Here is a 14812-nt window from a genome sequence, read left to right as displayed (position 1 = left end):
ATTATATGGCAGAAAGTAGACCAGAGACTGGAGAAGGATAGACTGACTATACAAACTAATCTAAGCGAAATTTTTATTTTAAAATAAAAATTCTTTTAGATCTTCACTTACACAGCAAGCTAGTTCATAATGAAAATTTTCCTTTCCTGATTCATAAGCACTATAATTTATAATTACTGAATAATTGCCCAGTTCTCCAGGGAAAGATCTGCATACTACCTATCAGGAAATGCTCTTGGAGATCAACACAGGAAAAATGAAACTAAAGTTCACAGCTTTTGCTTTCAGGCACAGTAAACCTAGTGGTGTCTTCATAAATTACAGAAACCTCAGCTTTATCTGTTTTAGCCAACATTTATCATATACCCTTTATGTGAAAGGCACTGCTGAGTGTGGCAGGGAATAGAGGGACACGAGGCAGTCTCTGCCCTAGGGGCATATGGAAAGTACACCCATAGGGACAGAGCACATCTAGTGGAGTAACTCAGGAGAAATGGTAACAAAAGGAAAAGGTGACCTCACCTGGGCCCCGAAAAATTAGAAAGATGTCACACAAGAGAATGGAAAGGGAGAGCATTTCTGACCTGAAGAACATAGACATTCAGTTCAGCTCAGCTGCAGTAGTAAAGAGCAACCTAAGATGAGGTTCAAACTGAAAAGTACACCCATAGGGTGCAAAAGCATGCACTCCCTCTAAAAGAAAACTATAGCTCCTTCTAGTTCCACTGCAAAGTAGAAGTGAGGTACATGACAGAATCAGGGTGACCCTTTGCCTATCAGTAGACAGGCTGGCTGGAATAAGGGCTACAGGCCTTATGCTGGAGGAACGTTCCCTGGGCTTCACTGCTGTCAGGAAGAAAATGGGTGCTCTCTCCCTCACCTCTGGGGAGCTAGGACTAATTCCTGCAGCAGTTGTGCCAACAAGGTAGAACTATGACAAAACTGCTGGTTGCCACAGACTTCTATATACCAGTCTGTTCTCAACCTGAGGACTGGAAGAGTCTTCACCCAGGGTGTGCTTTGGGGCCACTGCCGCAGAGCTAAGGAAGCCCCTCTTCCTAGAACACACCTGTGCCTTATGGGCACCAACCCAAGCCATCTAAATGCCCCAGCTCAGCATAAACGTGGTTCCTTCGGCTGGGGGACCTCAGCCCCGAGCCATAGTCCCCCAAGTGAGGGCACTGTCACCAGATCAAGGTCTCAGCAGGGGCGGTAACTGCCGCTACAGCAGAGCAGAAACGTGAAAATTTCAGGTCTTCACCCCGCCACTGAAAGGCCACAAGGGGGATGGCACCCCGGTTACACACACTGGACCATCTGAGCACATCCTGGCTGATGCAGACGAGTGGCAGGAGCTGGCTGGCGCTCAAGGGCCGCTCCCTGGAGGCAGGCCGCGGCGCTTCCACGAACCACGGGTGGGCGGCCAAGGGCTCTGCCCAAGTACTGGGGGCGGAGGCATACCTCGCTACGGCCAAGAAGAGCACGTGCCCGGGTTCGCTGGTCTCCCCGCGCCGAGGACAAAGTCCGTTCCCTCCGGTCCCGCAGCTCTGGCACCGGACACCGAGCGTCGAGAGCGAGGCGGGCAGGGCCTGCGCGCGGTTCCGACCCGACTCCAGACCCCGACCTTGCTTCCGACTGAGCCTCCCCCGATCCCTGCGCTCACTCACCATTGTGGTTGACCCAGGTCGGCTTCAGGAGCTTCATTGTTCGGCCGCCGGGCTGAGGCGAGAGCCGCGTCCCTCAGCGCGCCCGGGCCATGGAGCCACCGCCGCCGCTTCCTCCCGCGCCGCCCGCCCTCCGGCCGCCGCCCGCCCCGCGCCCTCAGTGCCGCCACGCCATCGCAGGCCCGCGCCCCAGGCCGCTGCCACAGCCGCCCTCCGAGCTCGGCCGCCACCGCCGCCGCCACAGCCGCATCCCCTGCACCGCTCCTCCTCCGGCGGCTCCCGGGCAACGCCGGAAGTCACGGCGCGCACCTGCCAAATCGCCCCGGCGGGAAACCTCTCCCCGCGCGGACGGGGCCGCCCGGGCCCCTCCCGAGAAGAGGCAGGGAAGGGCGGCTCCGCTTCGGGTCCGGCCGCGGTGCAGCCGCCGATGAAAGAGGGCCGGCTGGGACCACGGCGGGCGAGCGGGTCCTCGAGTTGCAGCCCAGGCCGGCGTTGGCAGACAGGGTCGAGGTGGAATGCAAGGCCTCTCTCCAGCTCTACCTCGCCGGTTCCGAGTCCGACTAATTAACTAGCATCTGTCATTCATCGACACACGTTTTTTGGGCATCTCGTGAGCGCCAGGCCACGTGCTGGCGCCAGAGTGCAGCCACCCGAGGGTGACCGAGGTTCTGGGCTTGAAGGAATGCAGGCAGATGAGCCAGCCTCGGGGAGAGTCGTGGGGGAGGCCGAAGTGGACGCGTTTATTGGAAGATCGGGGCCGTTTTCAGACTTGAACACTTAGACCTGGAGGAATATAGGGACGCCCCCTCGGCCACTCTGGCTGCACTGCGGGGTCCTTGGCCCTTGCAGAAGCACAAAGCCCACAAGCTAGGGGAGCGACTGGCGGGAATATGCGGGCTGCATGGAAGAGCTTTCGAAGCCCGGCGGAGACGGAAAGGAGATCTCCAACTGCGCTCCGGGCGTGCCCGCGCGCTGTCGGGATGTGTGGGGCGGGACTACGTCAGGGCGGGGCCACACGTGCGCCTGCCCCTCCGTGGCCGGAACGCGAGCGTGCGGAGTGACAGGACTGCCGGACCGTGGCGCGAGGCACCGCGGGCCGAGCTGTAGAGCTGTAGAGCTGCGTTCGCGGAAGCAGCGGTCGAGAGCCTTACAGCCCATGGCCGCCGCGGTGCTGGGAGCTACCGCGCGCGCTGTGCGCTCGCAGCGCTGGTGAGTGCGGACTTCGGACGGGTCTCGCGGTGCCGGGGGAGCGCGCGGGGAACTCCGTGCCGGCAGGCCCGGGCCTCGCCTGCGCTCCCACTTCGGTCGCCCGGGTCCAAGGATATCTAAGGAATAAGCCGGCTCTTCTCTCGTCTCTTCCTGTGGATGAAAACCCGAGGACTCTGTCGAACAGGGACTGCCCAAGTGCCCTCTGGCTTGATAGGGGATTTTTTTCTTTTCCTGTTTAATGGGGGAGAATCAGATATTTATGCATACTCTTATCTCTTTCAGGCTGCTGGGAACTTGGCAGACACAGATTAGAGACACCCACCAGCGAGCTTCATTGTTCTCTTTCTGGGAACTCATTCCTATGAGGTAAACTCATATGTGCATCTGCCTCTATGGGGGTGTCTGGGGGAGACAGATGTGGACATGAACAGAACAAAGCAAGACTTCGCTATTTGGTTTGCAAAATTAATAGCCTACAGAGTTTCTCAGTAAAATTTAGGCAGATGTTTTTCTGACTTTTCAAATATTCTGTTGTGTCTAACAGAAGACAAAAATTAAATGTAAAGGTAATTTAAGTAAAACTTAATTAACCTTGAATGGATTCCTGTGCTTTTTAAAGGGCAAAGCATAAACTTCTGTTTCTCCATGGGCTTTCCATTTCTGACTCCCTGGAGAAGTGAGAGAAGGAGAACCAGATTTTCCACCTGGAACTCTGGATGCTTTCTCAGGACTTTATTCATGAAACTTGGTCTTGATGCTAGAGGATTGATTATTCTTAATAGTTAATTATCACCACAGATGTGGTCCTGAGAGTAAATCAGACTTTTATTAATGCTCCAGCATGGGGAAATTTGTTAAGAAATCCCAAAAAGTAGGGGCATGTCACTTTTATTGTGTTGTCTCTCTTATTCTTACTCAAATCATTTTTATAAATCACAAATCTATTTAAGATGCAATGAACTAATTCATCAGTTTGGTATTTTCACTTTGCAGTGCAATCCCAACACACACCTGAATTCCAGCACTAACGATGAGCACTTCCCCTTAATTTATGCCCCATGAAGCTTTTCCACCCTTTCCTGCATTGACAGTGCCCACACGGTCTCACAAGGATCCTGGGGTGGAGGCCATCTCCCTGCCACACTCTGCCTATGAGGTCAGGACCATGCACAGTTCTTTCCACAGTGAAGAGCTCACTAAAAGTTTGGGGCACTTCAGTGCCATGTCTCCCAGCATGTTTGTGAGACTGAAGAGGAAAATGTTTAATGTTTGTTTTATCCATTAGAGCAGAACCTCTGCGAAAGAAAAAGAAGATAGATCCTAAAAAAGACCAAGCAGTAAAGGACCGTTTGAAAAAGAGGATCCGGCGACTGGAAAAAGCTAGCCAGGAGCTAATTCCTATTGAAGATTTTATTACACCTGTGAAATTCTTGGATAAAGTGAGGTAAGAGTCCTCTAGGGTTAAGGTCCTCAGGGCAAAGGAGTTCCATCACCTTCAGGTAGTTTTCTCTGCAGTTCATGCCAGTGATTAGAAGGGGTCAGTAGCCTTGGACTGACTTGGCCTTGGTTTGAGTCTTTTTCTCCTTGATCGTGTCTCATGGGAGTCAGAGAAAGAAGTCCTGGGTGATGCTCTCGAATGGCTTAATGTGGGAAAGAAACTCTGAATTGTTTGATAAGCCAGGCTAGAAGCTTGACTGAGTTTGTATCAAAAGTTCACACTGTTGCTCTTTTTCATGAGAAGTTGTAGCTGTGACTGATGATTTGGGCCTTGGGTCTGCATTCCTTGCCTATCCTGGTAATAGAAAACCCTAAGCCTCTTGCTTTGTGATGAAGATGCTCATAGTTGAGATGCGTTGTGTGCAAGGTTGGCAGGATTTCTGTCTTCTTATAAAAAATGTGTGCCATTTATAAAGCAGCACCTCGCCATATAAGTGGTACACAGTAGATGCTTTTTTGGTACTCCAGGGCTGATATAGGCTCGACTCCCTGGGATTTTGGTGTCCATTCATTATACCATTTCACTTTTCTCCGAAGTCACCTCTCACCAATGGTAGTATCTGCCTGGGGGAGAGGAAGTGCCACCATTGTCTCCTCAGAGTGTCACTCTCTTGTCTCCATGTAAAGCAGATAGCACCGGTTTCCAGCATCAATTGCAGCTGCCACCACATTTAACATTCCATTCCTTAATTTGTCCTAAACTTTGACTTGCTTTCCTGAGTTCCATCTGTGTCTAGCAGTGAGGATGCTTGGGCCATATGCAGTCACCCAGACTCCCTGGTCAGCAATGTCAGTGCTCCCCAGCTTCACACCTGAATTTGTGTTCCCAGACAGCGGCCTCAGGTAGAGCTCTCCTTTGAGGAGAGTGAGCGGAGAGCTTTGCTTCTGAAGAAGTGGTCCCTGTACAAGCAGCAAGAGCATAAGATGGAAAGGGATGCTATCAAGTCCATGCTTAAGGCCCAGCAGGAAGCTCTTCAGGAGCTGCAACTCACATCCCCAGAGCTCCATGCAGAGGCCATCAAGCGGGACCCAAGTCTGTTCCCCTTTGAGAGAGAAGGGCCAGATTACACGCCACCAGTCTCCAGCTACCAGCCCCCTGAAGGCAGGTACCACGACATCACCAAGGTGTACACACAGGTGGAGTTCAAGAGGTAGAGCTGCAGGCAGCTGCCTAAACACACTGCCTTTGAGATCCAGAACAACCAAGGCTCAAGCCTTCTTGTCACAGAATTAAGCATGCTGTGAATAAACGTAAGTTTAATCAAGTGTCTCTCTATCTTATGTTAGAGTCCAAATTAATTCACCTGAGGATGGATGTGGGTGAGAGATGCTGCCCTTCCTTATCTGGTCCTGGGAAGATGACCAAGACTTGCCCATTCTTTCCCCCACCCCCAGTAAAAAGGAAGATTCCAATTGTGTGGGGCAGATGCCACCAACAGGAGGCAAAAAGTAACCCCGAGGAGCAGAGGTGAAGGATGGTGCAGGCTATGTGCTGTGTGTTGTCTGCACAAGTGGGCAGAGAAGAGGCAGGCCCTTCCTGGGTGGGGCAGATGGAGAACACACACTTCCTCACATTTTGGGCAGGGCCAGCTTTGTTTTAAGCTGGGGAGGGAGGCTGAAGAGAGTGGAGCAAGCCAGAGACACACTAGTTAACAAAGTTGCTATGTTGCCTAGGAGGGTGACACCTGGGGCTAAGAACTCTTTTATTCAAGTGTTGTTAATCTGGAATGGTGACTGTATTAATGTGCTGGGGCTGCCAAAACAAAATGCCACAGACTGCATAGTTGAAACAGACATTTATTTCTCACAGTTCTGGAAGCTAGAATTCCCAAGATCAAGGTAAAAGCAGGGTTGGTTTCTCTGAAGGCCTCTCAGCCTGCAGATGGCCACCTTTTCATTGTGTCCTCACATATCATCCCTCTGTGCCTCTGTCCTAATCTCTTAAAGACACCAGTCATATTGGATTATGGCCTACCCCGATGACCTCATTTTAACTTCTCTAAGGACCCTATCTCCAAATATAGTCTCAGATATACAGGGGGTTATAGCTTCAACACAGGAATGTGGGGAAACAATTCAGCCTATGACAGTGACGGTCCATTGCTACTCGTGACTTGCATCATCACCCCAGGAAAGTTTTGGGTTCTTCACTACCTTAGTACAGATAAACCAGGGAAACATTTCTTTTGAATAAGAAGTTAAATTGTCTTAATATGCGGTTCACTTTTGGTTTAAAAACTAACAAATTTGTTATTACTGCATAAAAGCATTGCCTAAGGAATCTCAGTCCTTTGGCTCAACCTAGAAATAAATGCTGAATCCAGCCACTTTTTATGAACTCAGTGCAAAGGTCCAAACCTTTGTCATCTTTTGCCTGTTCCATGTAGCAGCCAACTGCTGTCTACATTGGGCACTCTCACCCCAGATCCTTCTTGTGAGCAGCCAGAGGTCTCTGTAAGATGCAAGGTTGGCTACCCACCACCCCAAGAATCATATCCAGACCCTTGATCATAGCTTACAGCCCTCATCAGCACATGGCAGTTATTGCTCATGGCCTGTGTCCACAACACCCCCCTCACTCACTCACACACACTCCTCTGCTTTGCATAGTTTGAGGTTCCTCATCCAGGCCCAGGCTCAGACTGAAGCCTTCCCTACCTCCCTGCCCATCGCAGGTGCTTGCTTGGTGGTACTGCTTTTGAAATGGTAGGTTTTATAATCAATTCAGTGGGTCAGGGCCAGCAGTTTTAACTTTTTATTTTGAATTACAGATTCAAAGAAGGTTGCAAAAAACATGCAGGGAAGTGCTGTGGGCATCTCCCAGTGTTAACATCTTACACGCCATAGTTGTGTCAGTACCCAGAGACTGATACCGGTACAACCCACAGCATATTCAGAGGTCCTGTTTTGTCTGCACTCATCTATGTGTGTGCCACACAATTTTATCATACACATAGCCCTCTGGAACCACCAGTCAAGATACTATCACCACCCCTTAATAGCCACACCCACTCCTCCCATGCATAACCCTGGCACCAGTAACCAGTCTCCATTTTTATAATTAACATCAGTTCTCCATTGTTACACCAATGGGACCATGCCACATATATCCTTTTAAGATTTTTTTTAACTCAGTAAAATTTCCTCAAGTTTCATCCAATTTGCTGACTGTACAACAGTTTATTTTCAATGGCACTGAACATGTCAGTGTATCACACACACTATAGACAAGGATTGTTTTATGAAGCTTGTTTTACTTATTATAGTCTTTTGCTTTTGAAATAACCAAGTCTGTTCTTGTCATTTTTATTTTTAAATCCAAGTTATTGACCATTTTGTACCTACTTAAGATAAAGAGTGACTGCTTAGATTTAAAACAAACCACAATATATTCTGTATGTACCAGATCATAACATAGAACACTTGTCAGTCCCCTAAACTACAACTGCAACTGTTTGAAGGTAACTTGTCCATTTCAAGGTGTGATCCCAAAGTCTCACACCCTGCCCAGCATGTAGCGGGTGCTCAGATGTTGTGAAGGGTTGAACACAGGAGCAGATGCAGGAACATTCTGTCCAGAGCAATGATTATCTGTCAATTTGGGACTCACTGAGTAGCCAAGAAGGAATAGAACCTCCTAACATAGCATTTAGCTCAGGCAGCCCTCAGCCCTGCTGATGACGGGGAATGTGGCTCCCATGCAGAGAGCCCCTCAGGAGTGCAGTGTTGGTTGCTGCTCCCAGGCTTTTCCTGCCCAACCCAGGAACCCAAGGAAGCTACTGCAATTTCAGGCATCACCTGCAAATCACAGAATTCAAATGTCCCTTCCATGTTTCAGAGTGAAGAGAAAACTTGTAGAATTCTTCCCTCTTTCTTCCTTGGCCAGAAATGCTCGTGAAAGCATACAGCCACAAGGGAGATGCCCTGGTTGGCTCAGACACATCAAAGCTACCCACTGGGATGGGGGTACCCTGGTTCTTCTTTATACTTGCTTCTACTCCCGGGGTCCTCTGCACCCCCCCCCTCAGATATACACTGGGAATGGGTCTGGGGTCCTATGTGTGCCCCCCACCATCTGGGAGCTGGTGGCACGCACACGGAGGGGACTGCGGGGGTCTGAGGTGCACCCCCAACTCATACCTGCAATCACAGGGACTCTTGGGACACACAGGAGAAAATGCATATGAGGGGACATTTTATTCTTTAATGTATGCCTTCCTGAAGTGATGCATTATTTTGCCCCAAAGAATGAGTTAAAAGATGTCTGACCCACCACCTGTGGCCAGGTTGGGGCCCAGTCATGAGAGATGTACTAAGACCCAATGAGTCCTGCTACCCAGGAATAGAGTGGGCAGGGTACTGGGCACGTTGCCAGCCTGGCCCTTAGCACCATACATGGGGCCTGCTATGAAGCCACAAGATGCTAAATCATTTTATGAGTAATAATAAGACCTCTTTGAGAACTAGAGTTCTTGTTGGTTTATATACATATATTTTTAAAACAGCTACACCAGTATAAGCATACAAAATTCTAACACTCCAAGCACAACAGATGTCAGATGCAATATCTAACAATTTCAACAATTAAACTGTGGATTTAATTTTCAGCTTCTATTTGGAATCTAATATGTAAAATGGCTTTGACATAGTCCACATTTTCTGAAAATGATCAGAATAAATTTTAAGAAAAGCAGACCAAAATTCCATGAGTCATGGGCTTGGGTTTCTTAAATGTCCATGAACCCTTTTTATGCAAAGTGGTGTGTTCTATAGCTGTGTGCGTTTCTTAAAGACCGGAATCTTACCTATTGTGAGCCTAGTAGGTACAGCGTGCTGATCCAGAGGTCCACGTTGCCTGTATCTGCAGAAGAGCTGAGCGAGTGGGCCATAGCCAAGTGTGAACATCAGTAGCTGGTAATGCATGGTCATCACTACGCCAGAGCCAGATACATATTCATGGCAGCACACCACTTAGCTACTTCATTCTGACCCCTCTACATGTCCACACCAGTCAGGGTTACCACTCGAGAATTTACCTGGGAATTCCAGACCTCAGGACAGCCATTTCCTGTGCTGTTGTCCCCAGTGAAGAGCATGAGTCAGCCCGACCTTGCTGCTCATAGCAATTTACAATGATGCTTGGCTTCCTGGAAGCTGTACAGTGGGTGAAATTGTCTTCCGGAGCATAGAAGCAGTGGGGCACCCTGAATGCAGGTGAGGGGTGTGCAAGTAGAGGTGGATATGTTGGGCCCCATGTTCCAAGCCAGGCAGAAGCTCCTAGGTACCCAGTAGAATGTGTGGGCCAGTCACAGTCCTTAGCGTCGTGCAACAGCCCCACTTGAAACAGACCAGAGGAAGCCATGCGGGGGCACTTGTCACTCGTCTTTCTCCTCCTGTGGCAGAGGGAGATGCCAGTCTGCAGGGGGGCTCTGCCTCAGAGTCCACACCAGGGAGTGCTTCCGTGCAGCCCGGACTCTCGCACGCTCGCTCTCACAGAGGGACCGCTGTGTAAAGGAGACCCTGGTCACTTCCCACCTCACATGGCTCTTGTACCTCTCTTCCTGTCAGCATCCTCCCAAATACAGTGTATGGTACATACCACTCCAAAACTCTGCTTCCACCTAATACACCTTGGCGATTGTTCCATATTAGTACACACAGATCTAGATCATTCTTTCTCCCAAGCTACTGGTAAAAACTACAATTGACCCTTGAACATGGGGGTTAGGAGCACCAACCAGTTGCGCAGTTGAAAATCTGCAAATAACTTGAGCCGGCCCTCTGCATACACAGATTCCCAACTGCAGATTGAAAATACAGTTGACCTTTGAACAACACAGGTTTGAACTGCTCAGCTACACTTAAAAATCTGCAATAAGTGGGCCCATGCAATTCAAATCTACGTTGTTCAAGGGTCAACTCTATTGTGTAAATCACCATAATTTGAGAAAATTTGAAAAATGGGCCCACTTATTGTGGATTTGTCCCAGTAACTCTTGGGCCTCAGAGCTTGATACCTTTGGTTGACCTAAGCAGGTTACCTGCTGAGACCAGCTGCAGGCTGAGTTGGAAGGAGAGACAAGAGTCTGAAAAAGTGGCCAGAGGGAGGAAAATAAGGCAAGAGACACATGCTCAGGGAGCCCTGGACAGGTGAGGAGTCCAGACAACAGGTGCCACTCAACCCACAGGCTTCTGCCACTCTCCCCGCAAAATAAACACAGGGCAGTATATCACAACCATGGCAGGTGCTTAATAAATGCCAGACACTACACTGGCCACTTTAGACATATTAATTTCACCTTATCTGTCTATTTGTCTTCGCTTAAGCTCTATTGCCTCAGATGTTTTTGTTCTTATTTAAAAAGTGATCAGAAATGCAAAGTAGAAAATGAGACTCCCAGACCTCTCCCTGAGGCAGTTAATAACTTCCCAACACAATTTTAGGCCCAAATTTTAGAGCTATCACATTTCCCTAAAGATAGAATAATCTACTGGTTAGTGTATACTTCCTGCTTTTATCATTGAGCAATATACTGTAGGTACCCTTCCATCCTAAAATACATTACTATCTATTGTTTTTAGTGTAGTACTCCACTGTGTGTGGACTGAGTTATTTGGTCAAATGTCTACCAGTGGAATTAAAAACACTTTCAATTTTTGCACTATAACAACAGGGACACAAAAAATGGACATTTTGAACTTTTAACTGTGCTCTGTTACTCAATTACTTACCTAGGATAAACTTCCAGAAGTAAAACTGTGGGGTCAAAAGGGTTGCATCTGATATTTAGACAAAAAGAATACCTGACACTCCACCAACACTTCACAAGGACGTCTGACTCTCCAAACCCCTATCGACACTCCTGACATTCCAGTAGGCAGAAACCACTTACTGTCATTTGGTTTTATTTTTGAATACCTTCAAGTCCTTTGCCAACTTTTCTATTCTGAAATCACCCCCATTTTTCTTATTGATGTATATAAGCTCATACATACATTAAGGTTATTAATCTCTTGCCATATAGGCTACAAGCCCTTTTTTTTTTTGGAATTCCACTTATTATGGACTTGTCATCATTTTCTTTTATACAGAAGCTTGGTTTCCACATCATTTTGTCTGTTTGAATAATAACAACGTTGAAGCAGCCATCAGCCCTGCAGGCTCCTCTTCCCCAGGCACTCCCTATGAGCACAGCACCCTCACAGCTTCTCTCAAACTCACCACCCACAACAGCTTAAAGGCACCACCATACTCTAGAATGTAGATGCTAGAACAGGGGCTCTGTTCTCATCATTCCTGTATCCCCAAGAGTGCCCAACATGATAAATATCTGCTGAATACATCGACAACCAGAACCACCTCCCTACTGGTCTCTGGGTCCCTCCATAATGTATTCTCTCATCCTGGCAGCCAAACAGACCTTTTAAAGGCATAATTAAATCTTGCTTCCCAGCACACGTCTAGGCTAGAACCTAAACCCTTTTTAAAGGCCCACCAGGTCTCTGCACCTCTCCAGCCTCATACCCTATCCCTTTATTGCCCACCCTTCTGCTCCAGCACCTGGCCCTCGTTCTTCAGTCGTAACCCCGAGGCTGGGTGAAATCTGCTAAGGCTGGTTCCTAGTTTTTCGGGACTTCAGCAATATCACCTGTGTAGGTTGGCTGACGACCTTAACACTGTTAGGGGGCCCCTCCTCTTTCCAAACCACTCTACTCCCCTCCTTGCTTTGTCTTTCAGTGTCTGAAAGCCCTATTAATATAATAATTTTAGGTATTTCTCGAAAGAAAGGAAGCATAAAAAGAGGTAGGAGTTGCCGGCAGTGCAACTCTAGAGTCCCGGGGCCTGGAATGTGGGGAGGGGAGGCCTGTGCACTCGGACGCCCCAGCAATGCACCCCGGCAGGCAGAGCGCCACCCCCGGCCTCCCCAGCGCACCTGGGCCTCGGCGCTCTGGTGCTCTTCCCACGCACGGCAGCTGTCCAGGTCGCGCCGCCACTGCTCGCAGGCCGGCCGCTCACCGTGGACGTAGTAGTGGTGCAGAAAGTGTCCAGCACTGCGGCAGAGCTTCCACTCCGCGCGGTAGGCCTCGCAGGGGCGCGGCGGCTGCGGCGAAAGGCGCACCTAAGCCGGAGGCCGCTGCGCTGCCCGCCCCGCACCCCCGCCCCCCCCGCGCCCGGAAATGGGCTCACTTAAGCCAGTCACCCAGTCCGACGAGGCCCCCGCAGGTCCCTGGCTCTCAACACACTTACCCTCCAGCCACTGCCGTCAGCCATGTCCGGGAGAGTGTCGAACACCGCCTCAGCCTGCTAGCCAATGAAAACCGCGCAAAAAAATCGTCATTCCGAGATCTGACGACTTAAATACTCGCCCACCTCCTTGGGACGCACCAACAAACAGGACGTCCGGGTGGGGCAGCCAATAACAGCCGGGGGCGGGGCTCGCGCGAAGGGGCGGAGTCCAGGAAGGCTGAGGGCGTGCGGGAAAGGTAGGAAAGCTCTGCGCAGAGCCATCTCCGCTACAGTGCTGACAGCAAGCGTGACCCCCCGGTGTGCGGCGGGCGTCCCGGGCTGCACGGCCACATTAAGTTGGCCGTTTCTGAAACGGCCAATTCTTTCCAGTAGCTGTTATTTTCATAAATCTCAAAGATTGGGTTCATTTTAAGCACATATTGAGCAACTGTGCAGCGAAGCTGCCAGTTCTGCTACAGTGCACACTCGGGGGCGGAGGTGAACTTACAAAATAACTGGGGTTGGCTGGGCGTTACGTGTTGGGGGTGGAGTGTCTAGGACGCGGGATGACCTCTTGAGGGAACCCAGGCTGGAAGTGGAGGCTAAAAGGGCGTTTTGAGCACAGTAGCAGACTGGTCAAAGGAGTGGAGGCTATGAGTGGAACGGGTTACACGTCCATGGGCAGCTCATATGTCTGATTAGAAGTGGACGTTTTGAGGCAGAGAGCCCTGCAATACCAATGCAATGGTCTCCAATTCTGCTAACCTAATCATATGCTGGGGAGCCCCCTTACAAGGGGTTGCTGGGCCTTCTGTATGAATGAGACTGGGTCAGACTCCCTGTAGGTGGACCAGAAAGCTGCAACTTTATTAGGGGTCCTGCCAAGTTGGCTGACCAAGGTTGGAGAAGACACTGTGTAGCAAGCAGTAGGTTTGCAGGCCAGGCTACTGCAGTAAGGACCAGGACTTTTGTTCCAGGTGACCCAACTGTGTCACCAGAAGACCCACCAACAGAGTCCACCTCTTGCGTAAGCAGAGGAGTGTGCCTCCAGCAAAGGACCAGGAGTGGTCCTTTCATATACAGTAGGTGTTGCTTAGGAAAGACAAAAACTCAGGGCCAGCTTCTTACTGTAACATTCTTCATTATGAATAAAATGAGTGTCAGCCAATGTGATTCTACCAGTGGAGACTGCCTACCCACCAAGGGCTTCCACCTCTACTCGTGAAACCAAAGCTTCTTAAGTGGAGGGTCAGATAGGTCACAACAGTGTTCATGTCTTCTGAAACCATACTGGCAGTATTGTTATTTTGGGTCACAGGGCCCAGCCCCAGTCATCATAACAATCTTCATTGATCATTCTCTGAGGACACATGGGTGGATGCTGGGGCTATTTATCTCGACGGGTGCATCCTCTCCTTTTCGGAATGTTGGGAGGAACCCTGTCCAGAGAAGGACCCCTCTGCATACAAGCAGGAGACCTGATACAGGGAAGACCCTGCTGAGCCTGACCATCCCCACCCAAGGGATTAGAAAGCCTCATTTCTCTCTACATTCTCCAGAAGCTCCCCGAGAGGAGCTTTTTTGTAATAGCAGGATGGGATGAGGGGCAAACAGGCCTTCCTCCAATTCCTGGTCAGTGGCCCAACCATCAATCCATATTGGCATCTAATCAAACATTTAGAAGCAATCCAGATTTTAGTCAGTCCCTGTTTTTATTTGAAATTCTTGATTTGGAATTATTTTCAAGGAAGAAAAGAGATTAAAATTGGATTAACATATCAAAAGATCTCACTTTATAGAAAGTGAAGACCTGAAACCAATAAAAAATAAAGACAGGCCAGCAGACCTTGGATTATTTAATACATTAAACTGGGAGTGGGGGGAAGGGAAGGAAAAAGAGAACTGAATCTTTAGCTTTTACTTATTCTAATATTCACATTTGTGCTTCACCATGAAGTTATTTTACCAAAGAAAAGATTAAGGAGCCAGTTATTTCCAAATGAAATCAAAATAAAAGTGGAAATGCATTCAGATCAGGTTTTCCTTCTGAGGAATGGTTCTCTTGAAAAAAATCATTATGCAAAAATAGAAACACCCATCTTCAAATACTTAAATTGCTTCCAGAGTAACAGAATAACCACTATTTATAGAGCACATATCTATTTAAACAACTTTTTCTAGGCCAAAGGCAATATCTAAGCTATAGACCCACAAA

General features: G+C 49.0%; 3 protein-coding genes across 6 annotated transcripts in view; 1 reads left to right on the top strand and 2 right to left on the bottom strand.

Moving 5' to 3' along the window:
• The window catches only part of HIRA (histone cell cycle regulator), a 79964-nt gene extending 78012 nt beyond the window's left edge, over positions 1 to 1952 (bottom strand). For 2 of the 3 annotated variants that reach the window (XM_039872896.1, XM_039872897.1), the window contains exon 1: positions 1668 to 1950. In XM_039872896.1, coding sequence (XP_039728830.1) covers positions 1668 to 1704 — 37 coding nt within the window. In that variant the 5' untranslated portion in view covers positions 1705 to 1950. Of the gene's footprint in view, positions 1 to 1667 lie in introns of all 3 variants that reach the window. The other variant, XM_039872899.1, reaches the window with a different exon arrangement.
• Positions 1953 to 2550: 598 nt separating this feature from the next.
• On the top strand, positions 2551 to 5636 carry MRPL40 (mitochondrial ribosomal protein L40). Of its 2 annotated transcripts, XM_039872910.1 has the most exons (5): positions 2855 to 2873; positions 3156 to 3239; positions 3867 to 4029; positions 4159 to 4317; positions 5201 to 5636. In XM_039872910.1, the coding sequence occupies exons 3-5, from the start codon at positions 4025 to 4027 to the stop codon at positions 5523 to 5525; spliced, it is 489 nt and encodes a 162-aa protein (XP_039728844.1). In that variant the 5' UTR covers positions 2855 to 2873; positions 3156 to 3239; positions 3867 to 4024; the 3' UTR covers positions 5526 to 5636. The 2 variants fall into 2 exon arrangements, with proteins under 2 accessions (XP_039728843.1, XP_039728844.1); XM_039872909.1 differs by lacking the exon at positions 3867 to 4029 and having other exon boundaries at positions 2551 to 2873.
• Positions 5637 to 8838: 3202 nt separating this feature from the next.
• Positions 8839 to 12769, bottom strand: CUNH22orf39 (chromosome unknown C22orf39 homolog). The gene is made up of 3 exons (XM_039872911.1): positions 12619 to 12769; positions 12305 to 12472; positions 8839 to 9874 (listed from the first exon to the last, which is right to left on the bottom strand). Exons 1-3 carry the CDS (start codon positions 12640 to 12642, stop codon positions 9746 to 9748), a joined length of 321 nt encoding a protein of 106 aa, XP_039728845.1. The 5' UTR covers positions 12643 to 12769; the 3' UTR covers positions 8839 to 9745.
• Between the last annotated feature and the right edge of the window lie 2043 nt (positions 12770 to 14812).

The sequence above is a fragment of the Pteropus medius genome, unplaced genomic scaffold, assembly GCF_902729225.1.
Source record: "Pteropus medius unplaced genomic scaffold, Ma_sr-lr_union100, whole genome shotgun sequence".
NCBI classification, from domain to species: domain Eukaryota; kingdom Metazoa; phylum Chordata; class Mammalia; order Chiroptera; family Pteropodidae; genus Pteropus; species Pteropus medius.
This window is presented reverse-complemented; position numbering and strand designations above follow the sequence as displayed.

Excerpts from the sequence above, each read along its gene's own strand:
- MRPL40 (XM_039872909.1), top strand. The coding sequence starts at position 2,566 with ATGGAAGAGCTTTCGAAGCCCGGCGGAGACGGAAAGGAGATCTCCAAC. Across the intron at positions 2,874-3,155 it reads GCTGTGCGCTCGCAGCGCTG|GCTGCTGGGAACTTGGCAGA; the intron begins GTGAGTGCGGAC and ends TATCTCTTTCAG. Across the intron at positions 4,318-5,200 it reads AAATTCTTGGATAAAGTGAG|ACAGCGGCCTCAGGTAGAGC; the intron begins GTAAGAGTCCTC and ends TTGTGTTCCCAG.
- CUNH22orf39 (XM_039872911.1), bottom strand. The coding sequence starts at position 12,642 with ATGGCTGACGGCAGTGGCTGGAGG. Across the intron at positions 12,473-12,618 it reads CTGACGGCAGTGGCTGGAGG|CCGCCGCGCCCCTGCGAGGC; the intron begins GTAAGTGTGTTG and ends CTTTCGCCGCAG. Across the intron at positions 9,875-12,304 it reads ACCAGAGCGCCGAGGCCCAG|CGGTCCCTCTGTGAGAGCGA; the intron begins GTGCGCTGGGGA and ends TCCTTTACACAG.